This window comes from Nicotiana attenuata, chromosome 12 (genome assembly GCF_001879085.1).
Source record: "Nicotiana attenuata strain UT chromosome 12, NIATTr2, whole genome shotgun sequence".
NCBI classification, from domain to species: Eukaryota; Viridiplantae; Streptophyta; class Magnoliopsida; order Solanales; family Solanaceae; genus Nicotiana; species Nicotiana attenuata.
Window position 1 is genome coordinate 9,770,024 of NC_032000.1, and position 19,908 is coordinate 9,789,931.

The window sequence follows — 19,908 nt, forward strand, 5'->3', positions numbered from 1 at the left end:
TTGTTCGCCTCGGATGCTGGATATTCCCTACGGGGTAGGAAATTTGATTACTTGGTACATACTGGACGGGATAGCCCTCATGGCGTGTATCCACGGTCGTCCTATGATTCCGTTGTAAGCTGTGTCCTAGTTCATGACATGGAACATCATTTCTAAGGTGATGCCTCCGGCCAGGACGGGCAGTGTTATTTCTCCTGAGGTTCGTTTGACTGCATTCTTAAAACCCGTTAGTGTTATGCAACGTGGTACTATCTTATCCTCGAGTCGCATTTGTGTGAGCACTCTAGGATGGATAATTCACGCGCCGCTTCCGTCGTCTACCATTATTCTTTTAACATCATTATCTGAAATAGGTAAAGTAATGACAAGAGCATCGGAGTGAGGAAAAATCAAATCGTTGGTAGCTGACTTATCGAAGATGATACTTTCTTCGAGGTCATCATACCGATCGTGAGTGATTGACCGCTTCAGCTTGTGTGTGGTGGTAAATTTTATGTGGTTGACTGCTGCTTCGTCGCCTCCACAGATGATCGTTCGAATGTTGCGGGCAGGAGAGGGCGGCTTTGAAGGGCCCTGGTGTTGTTCTCGTCCACGGCCAAAGTTAGCTCGTCCTCGGTCACTCATTAACTCCTTCAGGTGTCCTTGGTTCAGCATGTTAACCACTTCTTGCCGTAGGGCTATGCAGTCCTCGGTTTTGTGACCCCACTCCTGGTGAAATTCTCAAAGAACGTTCGACTTTCGGGTATTGGGGTCGGACTTCATTTTTTACGGCCACTTCACCTTCGTACCAAGCTTCTCTAGTGCGTACACTACTTCTGAAAGAGAAACACAAAAATTGTGAGCGGATAAGAGTGGGGGCATACCTCTTTCGTTTAGCTGAGTCCCTGTGTGCGGCCTGGACGACCCTTCCATATGTCGAGGGGATCGTGGAATGGTGTTTTTGACATAGGGCTGATGCCTATCTCGGTTATGGCGTGGTCCAGACTGATCTCTTTGACTGTCATTACGACGGTCTTTCCTTGGCTCTATTTGCATTGACGTTAAACGTTGGTTTGGACCGTTAAGGTCATCATCATATACTCTCACCTCGGCACAGTAGGTGTTGTTAATTTCTTCCCAAGTGGTGGGATGGTATTTCATGAGCCTGCTTAACAGCTTCATGGTTGCCCTTGACCCATTTCTGTTTAACCCGTTTTGGAAAGCTGTTACCGCCATCCCTTTCGATACGTTTGGTAAGCCCATTCTCACCCTGTTAAACCGAGCAAGGAAGTCCCTGAGTCCATCGCCTGGCGATTGCCTAATGCCGAATATGTCGTTCACCCTGGCCTCCGCTTTCTTAGCTTCGCCATGGGCGGTGACAAACTTATCAGCCATTTCTTCAAACGTTTTTATGGACCGTGCTGGTAGTTGTGAGTACCAAGTTAGGGCTCCTCCGGTTAGGGTTTCGCCAAACTTTTTTAGTAGCACTGACGGTACTTGCTCCTTTGATAGGTCGTTGTCCTTTACTGCTGTGACATAGTGAATGATGTGGTCTTCTGGGTCTGTGGTGCCATCGTATATCGTTAAATATGGTGGCATTTTGAAGGTCTTGGGTATGGCATGCGAGGCTGCCTCCTCGCTATACGGTCGTTCGAAGAATCGGTCGACATCTCATTTTGGTAGCAGTTTCGGAGCGCCCGTTATCTTATCGACCCTTTCTTGATGTTCTCTCATCTGGTCGAGGAGTGTCTTATTTTCGTTTTCCATTTCTTCTATTTTTTGGCTGCCAGTGCGTCAGTGCCTACATCAACAATGGTGTGAGTGTTACCTGTTGGGGGAGCTGGTTGCTCATCGGTGGTCGTTATGGCATCTGCAGGTGCGACATTTTGGTTTGCTCTTTGAACGGGTTTGTCGAGTATGTCATTAAGGGTACTTGCCAGCCACTCCTCCAACACTTTTTTCACTGTTGGTGGTGCTTCCTCAGCTGTGGATGTGGAAGTTTCCCTTTCACGTGAAGTGGTTACACTTTCATGGGGAGGAGGTGAATCACTCCGCCTGGGCGTAACGCTTGGCGTCACATTCTCATTGTCTACTCTGCCATCCTCGTTAATGGTGTTCAAAATGTTCATAGGGACACCTGCTATTACTTTCTGTCTTGCATCTCCTTTTCCTGCCATTGTTAGTTTATGCAAAGCGAGGAAAAGATGGTTGTCCCTTTTTACAATCTAGAAGAAATTAAAATTTTAACTAAAAGGCCCCCCACATACGGTGCCAAATCGTTTGACCAAAAAGTGTTAAACCTTTTGATTAAAGCAATTAATGATGAAGAGAGGGGTGAATCTTAGTTAAGAATAATAAAATCTAGACCAAATGTTAGATGAAGTAGACAAGATGAATGACGTTAGCTAATGTGTTTGAGCTGATTAAATGCTCATAAATGCATCAACATAAATGTATAATGAATACAAATAAATGCGACTAGCATAACAAAAAGGAAGTTACTACCCAATTATTGTGAGATTCGGAAGGCCCTTTTTCGTGACAGCAGCGTGGAAAGAAGGGAAATACAAAGGGGGTTGAGGAATCTTTGGATCTTGTGAATATGGGATCAAAAATGTATGCTCGAATAAAGTAAACAACGAAGACAACTTTAGTATATTCTTTCAGGTCAACCTTTTACAAAGTGTTCTTTCTCATAAATTCTGGATCCCTTTTTGTTCCCTATCTCTTCCTATTTATAAGGAATATTTCCCAAAAACCCTAAAAAGTACAAAACAAAGAATATCCAAAGGAATATTCCTTGTGTCCACATTTGAACCTATGCTACCGTTATTTCCTCATCTGAGCTGCCCGTCTTTGGCATCAACCGGCTTGAGAGCAACCTTCAGTTGTTATACCATGATTGACCCCGTCCTTTGTCTTGCTTATCTGTTACTGTCGAATCGCCAGATTTAGACCTATACAGAAGTGACATGCATAATGATGTATAATTCTTTTCCATTTATAAATTATGAATATCTATTTTCAGATAATATGGAGAAGATGTGGGGTAGTGTTGGCCGGTTGGGTCATGGGTGGTGGAAGGGAGAAGGAGTGGAGGATAGTTTTGATTTTAAATTTATTAAACCCTGTAAGGCTCCATTTATCTAAGTCTTCCAGACTTGCTTTGGAGTGTCCCGTGCAAGGTCATTTTGTTGAGCTGTACATTATTAATATTATTTTATTGGAGTAACGGTAGTTTTTGAATTAGATTATGCTCATCTCAACTATTTTACTCTTTAGTCTTCACTAGCATTAATATTCGCTAATTCTGTATTTATTAACCCTCACCATTCACCAGTATAGTTATCGAGTAACCACAGATTGTAGAATATGCGTCTCTATCGAAAGTGAAGAAGCTTTCCTCTATTTTCAGTTGAGCATGCACGCCTTTTAGTACTTTCCTTCTTGAAATGGGTTGACGACAACAACAACAACAATAATATATCCAGTAATATCCCACACTGTGAGGTCTGGGGAGGGTAGTGTGTACGCAGACCTTACTCCTATCTTGTGAGGATAGAGAGGTTGTTTTCAATAGACCCTCGGCTCAGAAAAACCTTCTTGAAATGGGAGGGGAGAAATTAAAGGAAAGCGCAATCGATTAGTTATCATGTTTGTCGTAAGATAAATTGTGCAAAAAATAATTAAGCAAATAACGAGAATTCGCTTAACATATTTTTGTCCCTATTAAAATTTAAATCTTAATCTCTCGTGATTTTTACCACTTCAGTGACCGCTAGATCACTCTTGGACCAAGGAGAGATTGTAAGTAATTTATTAATTTTCGAATAGAGAAGAAAAAAGGAAATAAAATAAAATAAAAGTGCATAGGGTGGGGGTTGGTTGTACTGAACAAGAAGGTCTGGCCACACGTGAAGGTCTCGTGCTTGATACGGCTGCTTGCTCTTGCCATTCTCGACATCATAATCATATTCATATTTTATACTCCTTTTCAAAAACATTTTTTTAATTATTTAAATTAATCTCTTTCTTTATAAAAAGTATTAATATATGCATAGATATAATTAATTAAAAACTAAATTTATTTAAAATATACATTATCATGCTACCTCTACACATTATATGTGATGTAGTCATCATTTTCAACCCTCATGTTTGCTTAACTTCTTCATTCATTATGGAAACTTCTTATTTTCTTTCTTTATTTCAAATTATTAAAATAACAAGTAGCATCGAAATCCGTTAGAACTTTACTTAAGGAAGTAAATTAAGCTTGTGTGAGCATGCTAAGTTCTCAGATTATGAGTTAATGACAGTGAGTTTAGTGTATATTATTCTCCTATAATTAATTAGTTAATTACTTGAGATTATCACTAGACCTTAAAACTAGGGTTGACTGCATGAAGTGCAAAAGGTTGTCAAACAATAATACAAGGCAAATCTCAATGGAAACTGCCTTTTGACAACTTAGAAACTCAGATATGGCCTATAAATGGGAAGTAGTGATTGAAAACAGAATTATTAAGAATATGAAACTTAATGGAAAGTGTGCTAAAGTTTCATATGAAGGTTCCTTCTAATGAATTAATGTGTTAAGTTTGAAATTTTTTTGTTATGTATATATGATTAGGAGTGATCAGAAATTTCCAATGTCTTTTCAGTATCAAAGTTAACACCTAGGTGGCATTTGGATAATAACAGGTTGGTTTTGGTTTTGGTTTAGTTTGGTTTTGTGAACAATGTTTGTTTGGATTGAATTTAAGGGAAATAGAATAATAGCAAGAAAAAAAGAAAGAAAATTAATAGATTAAAACCAATCAAATATCTTTTTATTTTTTGAATTTTACCACTAAAGGTTGTAGTGGAATGAACAGAATTCATCTATTCTTCGTCAGAGATTTCGGGTACGAACTTTGTAGAAAGTGCTTCCAATTTTCATGGCTTTAACCTAGTGCCAATCTGGATTAGTCGGGGTCCAATTCAAACCAAAAAAATACTTGAACTTTTTTCAAAAGTATATCTATAAAAAAGATTAAATAAAAGAACAAAGAAACATATTGCCACACCATTTTCAGAAAGAAATTCGGATTTCCGTAACAATAATAAGTTTTTTATTAATTTGGAATATGTTAGTATTTGAGAATAAAATACCTCCAATTGCATTCTACTCCTTGCACAAAATTGGCCCAAACTAACTTTGAGAACTTAGTTTTCCTATTTAACTCTTACCAAGAAAAATTCAAGGGAGAAATTCAAAAATAGCCAGATTTACAACTGGTCGTTCAAAAATAGCCCAGTTTCAAAAGTAATTAAATTTGGCCACTTTTCATGTAAAGATAAATCTAAGCGAAAATACTGTTCAAAACCCGAAAAATACGCCAGTATATTATGCTGGAGTTCCAGCATACTTATCCTGGAACTCCAGTATAATGGAGTTCCAGCATAAGTACACTAGAACTCCAGCATAATATACTGGAGTTCAGCAAGTATACCGGTCCAGCATAATATACTGGAGTTTGGAGCACCGGTGCTCCAGTCTCCAGTATATTATACTGGAGCCAACAAAGTATATCGGTCCAGCATAATATGCTGGAGTTCATACACAGGTGCACCGAACTCTGTAATGTGTCTGTTTTCGCATAACGGATCTAGCACTTTGAATTGAGCAAAATACCCAATTGGCCGGTCAGCCGAAATTATTTGTATTTGCTAGCCAAAACGTGTATAAAATTCCTCTGGTTTGTAGCAACATGAATCAACTAGAAAAATAATACTCCAGTACTACTGAAGATAAGATTTGCACCTATAGGTGCATACCTATTTTTCTTTCATAAATAAAAGAACTGCATTTGCATAACATTCTTTCACATTTCTTATTTAAAATTTATGTTTAAAGTAAACAGTAAATTCAACCGGCTATTTATGCAAAGATTTCGAGAGAAACTCGGTGAGGACCTTAAAGTGTAACGATGTGAAATGCAAGCAATAGCCCATATCATCACAACAAACCCAAAATTTGTTTCTGAGAAATGTGCCAACCCAAGACCAATCCCACTGTTTTATTTCAGTCGAAGCATAGCAAATATTCAAGGGAAAACAGCTGTGTCCATTTATAAGTGGTTTATTATAAAAATTAGACAATTCATAAAATATTACTAATATTAGCCAAATATTACTAATATTAACCAATTAGCTATTTGCAGCCAAAAAAGATCAAATTTTTACTTTCTTTTGAGTGGGCATTATTAGAATAGATTGGGTACATCTTAAGGAGCTTGAATCTCAATTTTGAGACGATTTGGTGGAGTTTTGAGGTGGTTTGAATTGAAAATTCAATGTAGAAGGTGAACATGAAAAAATAATAAGTGTATCACATATGTATCAACTTTGTATCAAATATGTATCACATGTATATCCATGTATACCTGTGTGTGAGATAGATGCATGATACATGTTTGATACATGTGTTGCAGAAGAATTTTTTCAACTCGATTTTAACTATGAATTTTGATACCAAATCACCTCCAATCTTATGACTCATCTATATGTTTTCAATGAATTTCAACCTTACCCATTGAAAAGAGTCTTTTTTTCTTAGATTTTGGAATCTTGTATATATATATATATATATATATATATATATATATATATATATATATATATATATATATATATATATATATNTATATATATATTTGTAGTTCATCACCTTATTTGATACATCATCCATGAAATTTCCTTTCCGTCTTGCATCTAATGTTGCTAATCACGCTTAAAAATATGGTAGGAGATCTTTGTGTGTGATTCTTGGAGAGGAAGAACCTTATTTTTTTGGGTTTTCATTTTTATATGTGTTTGACTAGTTTTGGTAAGTTTATAATTAATGGCTAGAGGTTGGTAAGTTGCGACTTATTTGAGACATTTATGTAAGATTCCCATTCAATATGGACTGTAAGGGCAATAAAGAGAAATTGGGGCAAAAAAGGGGGGTTTTACCTAGCTATACAACAATAGAAACCTATATACCATCTTTATTTAGGTTCCTTATTAATTACTTTGTATATCTATATTTACTAGCTATATACAAAATCATAAAAAAGAAGAAATTCAAGATCCCTTAAATCTAGCCTATTAGTTACATGACACTCAACCTCTGTTTCCAATAATTTCTCCTACATTTAAGGTTCTTTTCTTTTCCAAAAGATTACAAAAATATCTTTTCTCTTTCTTACCAATTACCCAAAATTATTCTTACCCATAGTAAGAAATCTCGTTTAACAAAATCTTGCTTACCCAAAGTTATCTCCCCCCTCCCCCTCCACAAAAAAAAAAAAATTGCAGATTCTTTTCCTCTTCCAAAGCTTGAAATTCAATTTCTCTCTTTCTTACTAATCACCCAAAATCTCTATTTCTTATTGATACGACACGATAAAATTCGAAATATTGCTCTAGAATCAAGTTGTGGGGTAGTTTTGAATCTTGTTTTCTTTCTTTTTAAAATCTTTATTGTATGTGACTTATATATGATACATCAATACCTAAAATAATACTCACTAATACAATTATAATATGACTATATTAAAAGAGTTGTGATTGAAACTTGAAGAAGATGAAGAGCATAGTTGTGCACATTTTTTCAGAATGTATCGCGACTGTATTATAATTGTATATGCATCATAATTGTTGCAGCAATTGTATTACAAATGTATGATAATTGTATATTTTTACGAGCGGTTGTGCTTTCATGACGAATTTCACAGTTTGCATCACAAGTATGATAATTGCATATTAATTTATTAGTATTGTATCATGTATTATTTTGGATATTAATATACCGGATACAAGTTAGATATAATTGTGATACAAGTATGATACATTTATGTTTTAGGCATTGATGTATCTGATAATTCAAATACAATTATGATACAGTTATCGTACAATTATCATAAAATTTCAGAATATTTTTTAATAATATAAAACTGTCAGTAATGGTGAAAAGAGAGGAGATGGAGATTTTGGGCGAAGATTAAGGGATTTTGATGTAAAGAAAAAGGAGAGAAGAGGAGAGGGAAAAAAAGGAAAGGATATGATTGAATCCTTTAATTGAAGGCTCTAATAATGGAGTGAGAGTCTATTAAGAAGCAATATATATATTTTTTAAGAAAAACCAAGATACTTATTAAAAACTTTAAAACATAGAGAACATAGGTAAAGAAGTTTCTAATATAGTATAACTAGGTAAAATTCTCCAAAAAAACCACATATCACCACGGCAAGCCCAAAGATGTTTTTGAGAAATGGACCAAATACCGATCCTACATTATTATGGGAAAATTACATGACACATCAAACGTATTTATTGTACTTTTTATTTGTAGTTATACGTTCAGCAAAGTTATCATTCGTAGTTATATTTGAATTTTATAGTACATCCATGAAACAAGAGATTAAGTGTTTTAAATTGAAACAAGAGAGCAACAAGCTCCTGCAACTTTGTTGGTTAGAACGCTTGCTTAGGTAGTGGAGGTTTTGAGTTCGACTCTCAATTAAGAGCATTTTTTTTTCTGTATTTCTGTATTTTGCATTGGTTGTATTTGTTGTGCGAATGAATACACTTGCTACATGTTGTATCCTTTGTATACACCCTTGTATTTCGCCTTGGTTACAGTTGATACATGTTGTATTCTTTATATGGAATGCATACAATTGCATGAACAAATATAGTTGATATATGTTGTATTCTTTGTATGGAATGCATATAGTTGCATGAAAAAATACAGTTGATACATGTTGTATTCGTTGCCCAAATGAATATAATTAATACAACTTGTGTTGTTACGCATTTAAATATAAGCGATACAAGCTGTTAACAATTGAATAATAGATACAAAAGATAATTAGGCAAACTATAATTACTAGACTGTAAACTATAGTGCTTTATAAAAATTCCTTAGTGGATGTACATCAAAGAATCAGCGTAAACCAGAAAATGGTAATAAAGAGAAATTGGGCATAAAAGCAGATATTTTAATAGCAATCCCAATATTGCTCAAGAGAAAGAAGAATTGACCCAAACAGCCGTTCATTTAATTTCCTAAACTAAAAATAACCGGTGTTTAGATAATATATGTATAATGCATGTGGACTATGTATATAATAATATATATGTATACCGGTTAGTAAAAGTAAACTGTGAATTTGGCTGGCTATTTGTGTAACAATTCCTAAGAGAAATATATCAGATACCAATCCCAATGTATTATTTAGTGGAAGCATAGAAAGAGAGATTGGGCCATAAAAAGCCCATATCATCACTCAACAACATCATACGTGTAAAATGATAAAAAAGATCCTCTTAGGAATTAGTTATTGTATCCGGAATTTCAGTTTTTCAGTTCAATTTTTTTTGGACAAAAATATCTTGAACTATCTTGAAATTAAGATTTTTAATTAAAATTTTCGTGAACAAAAGAAGTACGGCTAGTCCCTAAATTGCAGCACTAAGAATGGCTTCTTGTGTACTTCGCCCGTAAAAATGTGCCAATCCCAACAGTGTTACATTCAGTGCCTTTTACTTCTTCCCTTTTTCTTTAGTGGATTCACTTTTCTTCTTTTCTCGAATCAAAAGACTGCAAGATGTGCTTTTGTTCCATCTTTTTCATGTATACTTTGCTTGGATCAAGTATATTTTTGTTAGCTTTTAAGTAGAAAACAATCATAATAAAATAAGATATGACTTTATAAAAAGATTGAAAAATTAATTGCTTTATATTTATTCCCAGGTGTATCAGTTTACATTATCTATATTGCTTAAGAGAAAAAAGTATCTGGAGGATTCTGCATTTGTAGCCAACCTCTATTCCTTTTAATCTATTTTAATCTTTGACTACACACGTATTATGTATATTAATCTCAAATAAAATATGTCCAAAAAAAAAAACTATTTAATTCAACTAATACAGCTAAAGTAGCAAGAAAAGTCACCCAGACAATCTCATCACCCCACACTTAAAATTGTGCATTGTCCCCAATGCACACCATAACTAATAAAAGGGTAAAAGAGACTCCCTGGTAGGCCAAAGGCCGAAGCACTAACAACTCATGGGGTACTCAGACTTCTCCCAAGCTTGGTCCTTCGTGCGGGTACCTCACACTTAGTTCCAGCCATTTGGTTTGCTGTTGCATCCTTCCAATACCTTTGCTTTCCATGCTCCTAAAAAAATAAATAATTGACACTACAAAAATAATACAATTAAAAAAAAATAAAAAATAAATAAAAGAAAGCAATAAAGCTGGGTTGCCTCCCAACAAGCGCTTGATTTAACGTCGCGGCACGACGCGAATCACTTTTTGCCTCCACCTCGAGCTTATGAATTGAACCCCCAATTTTGATTCAAGCTTATGATTATGGTCATGGGGCGGTACAAATTCTTGCGAGCCAAAAATTAGATAAAATCTTATGCACTTGTTGGCTCTCGACCGAGGAGTGTCACCTTGCCTAGACGGCCTTGAGAAGTCCAAAATATAAGGCTCATCTACCTCTTCCTTGGACTCATTTTTATGCTCATAAGGGTGAATTTCCATTTCACCGTCTGAACATAATGTAGAGAAGTGTTTGGAATGAGGCCCAACGCGCTCAAATACATGAACTTCAAGATTTTTAACCTCCTCAACACCAATCACACTAGAGTCAACTAAATTTATATCCTCAAAGTCCTTGGTTGACTCTAGTATTACTTCTTCAACATTGACATCCTCAAATTCTAGTTGGCTAGGTTGTTGATGTTCTACTCTGACCTCCCCAATTAACACCTCAAATTCATGCTCTTCTTGGCTACTATCCTCAATATTGGCTTGTTGAGCATTAAAAGCTCCAACCACTTGACTCAATTGAGCCTCCAACTTGCGAATAGTTGCCTCTTGCCTTTCTATGTGCAATTGTTTCTCATTGTTTTGTTCCAGAAGGCACTTTAGCATATCTTTGATCTCCTTCAGGTCCGCATTCCCAGGTTCTTTGTTCCTATTAACTTCACAAGAAAAGGTAGAACCATATAGTAAGGGGTTGGGGGAAAATAAGAAATATAAGCACAACCATGAAGGTGACCATTTTTACCACCACACACATCACACACATTCCACAAATAAGATTGAGTTGGTGCACATAATTCGCTCTTAGGAACGTTTTGAAAATTTTTCCACAGGTGGTTCCCTTCACAATATGTATGGAGATCAATAGTAGAATTATCTACACCTAAATTCCCATAATTCCAAGATGTCACGTTTCTCAAATCAACAGTTATAAAAAAAATACCAAGAAAAAAACAAAACAAAATAAAATTTCAACCTTGAACCCTAGCAATATATACAGCTACAACTACACCGTTAGTTTTCCGGCAACGGCGCCAAAATTTGATCACGCCCCACTCTAGTCCTAAAAAGGATAAGCGGTCGCTGCAAATATAATCCGGTCTAAAAGTACGGAGTCGGATCCCACAGAGAACTAAGGTTTCGCTGTAATTGTTCAATATCGCAAAGAAGACAAGTTTGAACAATTTCTAAATTATAATATTAAGATTTTTACTTCTAACTAATTAACTAGCAAATACTAGAAAGCGATAAAATTATCAACTAATGAGACAAAGGGTTTGGAGACTAAATTAAGGAGGTCTAGAGTTATGATTTTCCCAATTGTTGATTTCATTAGTTGTATGTTTCTTATAGTTTTGACTTAGTTGCCTCTATCAATCATGAACTCTCCAGCTATCATAAATCTCTCTCAAGCAATTATGATAATTTACTAGACGCACTCTCTCAAGCTACGCTAGCTAGATTCACATTACAGTTCACTCAGATTGCACCCGAGGTATCGTTATCTCTAATCCAACCTCTAAGCCCTCGGTTATGACTCTCGCCTATACTCCGGGAGTGATGTTGTTCAAACAACTACCTAAATATGCACTCTCTCTCAAGCAGATACATAATAAATAGGAACGGCTAATTGAGGATCCTTTCAATTAACCACAATCAAAACGTAGTTGAACAAATAGAGATAAACAACCAATTCAAAACTATATTAATATAACAACCAATTCATCCCCAAAAGGTTCCATCAAAACTCTAGATAATAAATTAGCTATTCATAAAAGTATGTGAAAACACAATACTCCAATTCATAACCAACAATAAAATCGGAAGAAGAAGGGGAAAAACTTGTAGTTAAATCTTCCTCCTTGCTCCTAGCGTGTTCTTGCCTCCAAGGGTGTTGTCTAACCCTAAAGTAGTGTCTCTGCCTCCTTAGGTCTAATTTGTGTCCAAAATATGTCCCCTTCCCTTCAAAATAGGTTTAGGACCCCTTTTATACAAGTTGAAATAGTGTAGGGCCGAAATAACCTTGTCCCGGACAAAATAGGACTTCTTTTTGACGTCTGGAGCGGCACGGCCGCGGCCAAAACGCGGTAGGACCGCGGCCAGACAAGCTCTCTGATTTTCTGCCGCGGTCAGTTCCGCGGTCGCGGTTTCGACCGCGTTGTTCAACCTGTTCTGTTCGGAATTTGGAAAAATGTAAAACATGAAAGTTGTAGCCCTTTGAATTAGATTTCCAACTATATATTATATAGCCCAAATGGAGTTTGGAGCAGAAAGTTATGTCCAGTTTACTAGACAGCGCGCAATGTGCCTCATCGAGTCTTCGTTTGTTCTCAACTATCAAATTTGACCCCCGAACACGATCCCGGCTTAATTCCTTGAGCTTTTACTCAGACTTCAAAGCTTCGAATCACTTAAATTCATTCCATAACATCTATATAGCTCGGAATCACACCTACAAGGCATAAAACACACAATTAGTGCAAAATACTAGCGATTAAAGCGCAAACTCAATTAAAGTGCAGTAAATTAGAGTGTAATAAGCGACTAAAATACGTAATTATATTAAAATATTGGACTTTTCCCGACGATGGATCTATTAGACAATTTCTTGAGGGATTTAAGTCTAAAGAAAAAAAAAAGATTTTCTTTGTAGGTAGTGTAATAATTCCCCCTTGGTTTTTCTTTGTGTCGCGGTTCTTTTCCAAGGGTTTTATTTGAACCGGGTGTAGTTAGTTTTTTTTTTAGGAATAGGAGCCATTGTGTTGTGTTTTGAAATCAAGCAATATCTCTTGACTTTGTTATGCCTTGAGAATAGTGAGTACTTTGGTTGTGACGCTTAGGCTCAGTTTTTGACTCTTGTATAAGTACCTTAAATTGTATGATTTTAAATTTGCTTAACTGCTTTGACTAGAGTGTCTTGATGAATCCAATCCTGAGTGAGTTATGTGCCATGTGTGTGTGAGGTTTGGTGTTATTCTGTGCATTGCATTTGATTCCTAGAACTTTCCCCGTGTGTTTGCAAAGCGAAATAGTAGTGTTGTTCAGTCTTGAAAGTGATATAGGCGTTTTCTTGTTGAGCCAGATGTGTATATTTTACCCACCTAATTGTTATGCATCGTAGTTAAACTCTTTGAGACTATAATCCTTTTTCTTTGGCAACCACATTACAAGCCTTACCCATTTGTTTGAATTAACCATCTATTTGAACCTTTTAACCTCTCAAAAGCACTTGAATTGTGATGATTTATGTAAAAGTTAAAGTGTGGGGTGGTTGGTTTGGCTTTTGAGTGGAACTAATGAAATCAGGAGAAAGGTGCACTGTTTTGATAAGTAAGAGCCACTTGAATTGAAGAAAAAAAATATAGTTGTATTGCTGTGAAAAAAAAAGTATTTCTTTAATAAGTGATGACTCTTGCTGTAATTGTGCTTAAAGAAGTATGGGGTAATATACATTGATGTGAAGGTGGAGTTTGGTTTGACATAAGTATGGGGTTTGAATGTTAAAGTATATGTATTAAAGTGCTTAGGGAGGTGTAGTTACTCTTATATCTAAATATATCCTACCCGTCCCGTAGCCTACATTACAACCAAATAAAGTCCTAATTGATCCTAGATTGAATGAGCTCGATTAGTGGAGTAGTACACTACGGGCAAGCTTATGGTGCATCTTTTGTGGCATATGAATGTTATTTCTGAGAGTGACTGAATTCTTTCTATCTTGAGTTCCTAAGTGTTCTTAAATTTTATTGTGTGGAACTACTCTCTTTTGTTGTATGAGGGAACTTGATTCATGAAGGAAAGATAGTGTCAGTGACCTCTATGTTAGAGTAAGTGGATGGTAATTAAATAACTTTAATCGCTAGTATTTTGCACTAATTGTGTGTTTTATACCTTGTAGGTGTGATTTCGAGCTATATAGATGTTATGGAATGAATTTAAGTGATTTGAAGCTTTGAAGTCTGAGTAAAAGCTCAAGGATTTAAGCCGGGATCGTGTTCGGGTGTCAAATTTGATAGTTGAGAACAAACGAAGACTCGATGAGGCATATTGCGCACTGTCTAGTAAACTGGACATAACTTTCTTCTCCGAACTCCATTTGGGCTATATAATATATGGTTGGAAAGCTAATTCAAAGGGTTACAACTTTCGTGTTTTACATTTTTCCAAATTCCGAACAGAACAGGGGTAAAAAATGCGGTCGAAACCGCGACTGCGGAACTGACCGCGGCAGAAAATCAGAGAGCTTGTCTGGCCGCGGTCCTACCGCGTTTTGGCCGCGGCCGCGCCGCTCCAGGCGTCAAAAAGAAGTCCTATTTCGTCCGGGACAAGGTTACTTCGGCCCTACACTATTCCAACTTGTATAAAAGGGGTCCTAAACCTATTTTGAAGGGAAGGGGACATATTTTGGACACAAATTAGACCTAAGGAGGCAGAGACACTACTTTAGGGTTAGACAACACCCTTGGAGGCAAGAACACGCTAGGAGCAAGGAGGAAGATTTAACTACAAGTTTTTCCCCTTCTTCTTCCTATTTTATTGTTGGTTATGAATTGGAGTATTGTGTTTTCACATACTTTTATGAATAGCTAATTTATTATCTAGAGTTTTGGTGGAACCTTTTGGGGATGAATTGGTTGTTATATTAATATAGTTTTGAATTGGTTGTTTATCTCTATTTGTTTAACTACGTTTTGATTGTGGTTAATTGAAAGGATCCTCAATTATTGGTTGTTTATCTCTATTTGTTCAACTACGTTTTGATTGTGGTTAATTGAAAGGATCCTCAATTAGCCGTTCCTATTTATTATGTATCTGTTTGAGAGAGAGTGCATATTTAGGTAATTGTTTGAACAACTTCACTCCCGGAGTATAGGTGAGAGTCATAACCGAGGGTTTCGAGGTTGGATTAGAGATAACGATACCTCGGGTGCAATCTAAGTGAACTGTAATGTGAATCTAGCTAGCGTAGCTTGAGAGAGTGCGTCTAGTAAATTATCATAATTGCTTGAGAGAGATTTATGATAGCTGGAGAGTTCATGATTGATAGAGGCAACTAAGTCAAAGCTATAAGAAACATACAACTAATGAAATCAACAATTGGGGAAATCATAACTCTAGACCTCCTTAATTTAGTCTCCAAACCCTTTGTCTCGTTAGTTGATAATTTTATCGCTTTCTAGTATTTGCTAGTTAATTAGTTAGAAATAAAAATCTTAATATTATAATATAGAAATTGTTCAAACTTGTCTTCTTTGCGATATTGAACAATTACAGCGAAACCTTAGTTCTCTGTGGGATTCGACTCCGGGCTTTTAGACCGGATTATATTTGCAGCGACCGCTTATCCTTTTTAGGACTAGAGTTGGGCGTGATCACCAACCTCTCTATTCCTTTTGAGTTTGAGCTAGACACAATTATCTTCTTCATAATAGTAAGTTCAATAAAATCATGAGGTAGATCAAGATTCAAATTTTAGTAGATATATAAAGACGTTATATAATTTCTTTTCATTTGTATGAATTTTGATAGACAGAATAACCTATACATGTGTTGCTAGGAGTCACGTAGTAGGTATCAATGAATAGTTGGGGCACACAAACTAATCCGAACACGTTATTATAAAAGAAAGTTCCTAGGAAGGAAAAAAAGGAGAGAACAAATCAACAATTTCATTTTCATTATTTTATACTATATATCAACAAAATTAATCAGAAAAATCCTTAAGTTTGAGCATTCGAGGGGGCGAGCAGGATTGCACAATTTAATTCGTGGAAAATTTTGGTAGATATATGTCAATCAAGAAATGATATATAGAATATATAGCTGTATCTAGCTAGCTTTCAAATTCTTCCAAGCATAATGTTTTCATCATTCAAAGCTGGAATATATAGCTATAATGTCCTGTCACCTTTCACAGGACCACAGAAACCAATGTTAACGCAGATACCACATTTACCAATGCTAAGAAATTCCATGCATTTTTTATTCATAATACCCTAGCCTTGTACATTTTAACACCCAATTAATAAAAAATTTGGCTCCGCTGTTACGGTTACACCGTCAAAGAAAAATGGTTATGCTCTATAAATTCTTGTGCACATTAAATTTAATTTGTTTTTCCTTAATAGCAAAATAACACAAAGAAAGTGCATAAGATTTTGAGATTCACGGGCAAATGATCCTCTAGCAAATCTATTCTTTCCAAAATAGTCAAAGTTATCTTAAGGTCACATTGCTTAAGCAATAAGCATTATGTAGGATTATCAAAAGCAAAAAGGCTAGGGTACTATTTAGTAAATTTAGAGGCAGATTTAGAATTTAACTGTATAAATTCAACCTTATGATTCTTATTAGTGAAATCATTATACTTTTAAGGTTATGAGATCATACTTAATATTTGTTGCAATTTTAGTGTGTTTTCATACATAATTCATGCTCCAAATTGAAAATTATGTGTTTAATTAAACCCGGTATCACTATGTTGGATTTAAACCCGGTATCACTATGTTGGATCCGCCCCTGACTACGATATATTTGAAGGAAAAAGAAGAGCATGAGAACACCAAGGAATTTTCACAAATTTCCAAAATTTTAAAAACACAGGACCTCAGTCCAAGAAATCCAAAAAGATACTTACAAATTGTGGACCCTAAAAATGAGATAATATTTAAAAGAGCTCAATCAAAGTATCCAACAACATATTTTCATGATTTATGAATTACTACATCCCAAAGGAAAGAGAAAAAAGAAAAAAGAGCAAATAATTGTAGGTGAAAAGTGCATATAAATGACATTAGCACCAAACAAAAATATAAATCTGTGAAAGCAACACAAGAATCTTCTCATAATCCAATCACTTCCATCCAAATATCTCATCAGCCAATCGCCAACCTCCACGTCACTACATGACCCCACCATGGTAAATCCACCATTTACCTCAAAATCCAACGGTTAAAATCATCTTTAACCAATAACAACAACAATATAATCCCACTGAGTGAAATCTTCGAAGGATAATGTATATGTAAATTTTACCGTGAACAAGACGATGACCTGTTTTTTTTTTTTTTTTTTTGCACAAAACCCCAAACTACCCTTCCTTCTACATCACCATAGTCTACACTTTGGTCCTCATTCGTCTTTTTACAAACTTCAGTATCACTGTCTCCAGCTCACTCTAACAATTATTCTACTGCTAAAAATAGCAGTAATCTCCTACATCAGCTATCCGAAAACAATGATTCATGTCGGAATAAATCATACGGTGCCCATAAACTATCCAACGGACATGGTTTCTTTGAATCTAATCTTAACCATGGTTTCCCTTTACCACTCCAATGTAATAAACTAACTGGACCTGGATGTAAATCCCTACATTGCCCTTCAATATTATCACCTCCTAATCCATGTTGGTTCCATTTATGCTCCACTTGCTTTACATTTCCCGCGAATACTAATAGAAATGGTGGCAATGAACCCAATTCGTATATTCTGTACCTGTTAATAATAACAACAACAACAATTAGTCTCAGTTCCAAATAAATGAATCCTTACTGATCATATCTATTTAATACATGTTAATGCTAACAAAAATTACATCTCAATTCTCTACTTTTTTTCTCTATACTGTTATGATTATGCATATTTACTTGAGCCGAGAGTCTATTGAAAATAGGCTTTCTAACTGTACAGGTAGGGATAAAACTGCGCACTCAATATCTTCCCCAAATCTAACAGTATCTATTCAATAAAATACAATAATTATGTCTTAAGTTCTCTACATTTCTTTCTTTATATTGTTGTGATTATGCATACTAGCTTTGAGCCGAGGGTTTATTGGGAACAATACTGGAACAAGGTAGGGGTAAAGCTGCACAGTACTCTCCACAAACTACACTTGTAGAACTATACGGAATATGTTATTGTTGTAGTTACGTCTCAGCTTAAACAAATGAATCAATGCTGACCATATCTATTTAATTAAATTCATTTTTTGTATTATTAGAGTGTGTTTTACTATTTTCTTCATTTTTTCAAATCCATTTGCAATTAAATAAAATTTGTAATTGAAAACTGATTTTTACGAATATTTATAGTAAAAGTAAATAATTTTCAACAAAATTGGAGTTACTTTTTTCAAGTAAAATTTATGCAAACACAATTTGAATGTCCAAATAATCCTTTTTCTACTGCAACTTCCCATAATATTTGTTTTTATCAATTTCAACAAAATATTATCCAAATGGCAGCCAGCATAAACCCTCTAACCAAATAATTTACACAATTTAACATGATATTAGCACAGATAAATTTTTAAATAATTCAAGTCCATTCAACTTTAAATGATACCCGTTAACATGTTTCATCCAAAAAACAAATTATTTTTTTCGAAATCTAAAAGAACTTTTATACTTGTTAAGAAGTGTTAAGACATATTTATACAAATTAAAATACAGTAATATTTCATTGAAAAAATAGGTACCTCTTTTGAACTCTCATCCAATGCTCGAGTTTGCGTGTATAGCCATTATTCCGCCATTTTTGCAAATCAATAACCATAACCCCAGTGTTAAAATAACAAGGAGTCCGATTCTCAAACGTGTTAGAAAACGTCGGGTGGAACCAAAACTTGTTCGTAAAATAATAAGTAAAATTAGCATGACAATATTCAGGCGCACCTAATACACGACCGTTAAGATCAATATTCCAAAGCTTAGCAATATCGTCAACAACAATGAGATCAGAATCAAGGTAAATAATCCGATTTACTGTGGTAGGAAGTAAATCAGCAAGGTAAATACGAGCGTAATTTAGCGGTTGGTCTAAAGCACGGCGAACAGAAGAGGAAATCAAATGCCGGACTAAAGTTGGATTGAAGTTGTAGAGCTTGAAATTAAGGTACGGGAAAGTTGAGGTAATTGTTTTGTTAAGGTTGTTAAAGTGACGGTGAACGGCGAGGAAATGGAAGAATGTGTTTTCAGGACACGTGGCGTGTTGTAGAACGGAGAGTACGCCGGCGATTGAGCCGCGGAGGTAAGGGGAGGAGTAATCTAAAGTCATTGCTATGTGAATAGTTGAAGAGCAATTTTTGCCGTTACGAAATGCTGGAGCTTCACGGAATTTCGGAGCATCGGAGGCGGTGACGGTGGCTGTGACGGTGGCGGGAGGATGAAGAGAGAGGAGAATGAGGAGGAGGATGGTGGTGATGAGGTAGTATCCCGGCGGCATAGTGGTGGCGACGGTGGTGTAAGATTTTTAGAGTTGTGTGGTCAATGTTGTAATGAAAGAGAGAGAGAGAAAAGGATATAATGTTTGCTTTGGGAAACTGAAGAAAGGAGAATAAATGTTTATGTAAAGTGACCGTTGAGCCCATTGAATAAAATATGCTGACGTGTCTTAATTTGAGTAATTTCTTCATTTAAGTATTCTTTTTTCTATTTATTTGGAGAAGGAATAATCTAACTTGATTTTTCACTTTAAAGGATTCGAGGCTTTAAAAAAGATGTTAATAAGAACAAAAATAGGTTAACCGTTAAATGAGTTTTTTTCTCTAGCTTT

The 19,908-nt window shown here is 35.5% G+C and overlaps 2 protein-coding genes across 2 annotated transcripts; both read right to left on the bottom strand.

Moving 5' to 3' along the window:
* Positions 298-1,578, bottom strand: LOC109235868. Its single transcript, XM_019402116.1, has 3 exons — positions 864-1,578; positions 781-815; positions 298-708 (listed from the first exon to the last, which is right to left on the bottom strand). Exons 1-3 carry the CDS (start codon positions 1,576-1,578, stop codon positions 298-300), a joined length of 1,161 nt encoding a protein of 386 aa, XP_019257661.1.
* LOC109235273 (probable galacturonosyltransferase-like 3) lies at positions 16,995-19,680 on the bottom strand. The gene is made up of 2 exons (XM_019401325.1): positions 18,833-19,680; positions 16,995-17,847 (listed from the first exon to the last, which is right to left on the bottom strand). Exons 1-2 carry the CDS (start codon positions 19,576-19,578, stop codon positions 17,571-17,573), a joined length of 1,023 nt encoding a protein of 340 aa, XP_019256870.1. The 5' UTR covers positions 19,579-19,680; the 3' UTR covers positions 16,995-17,570.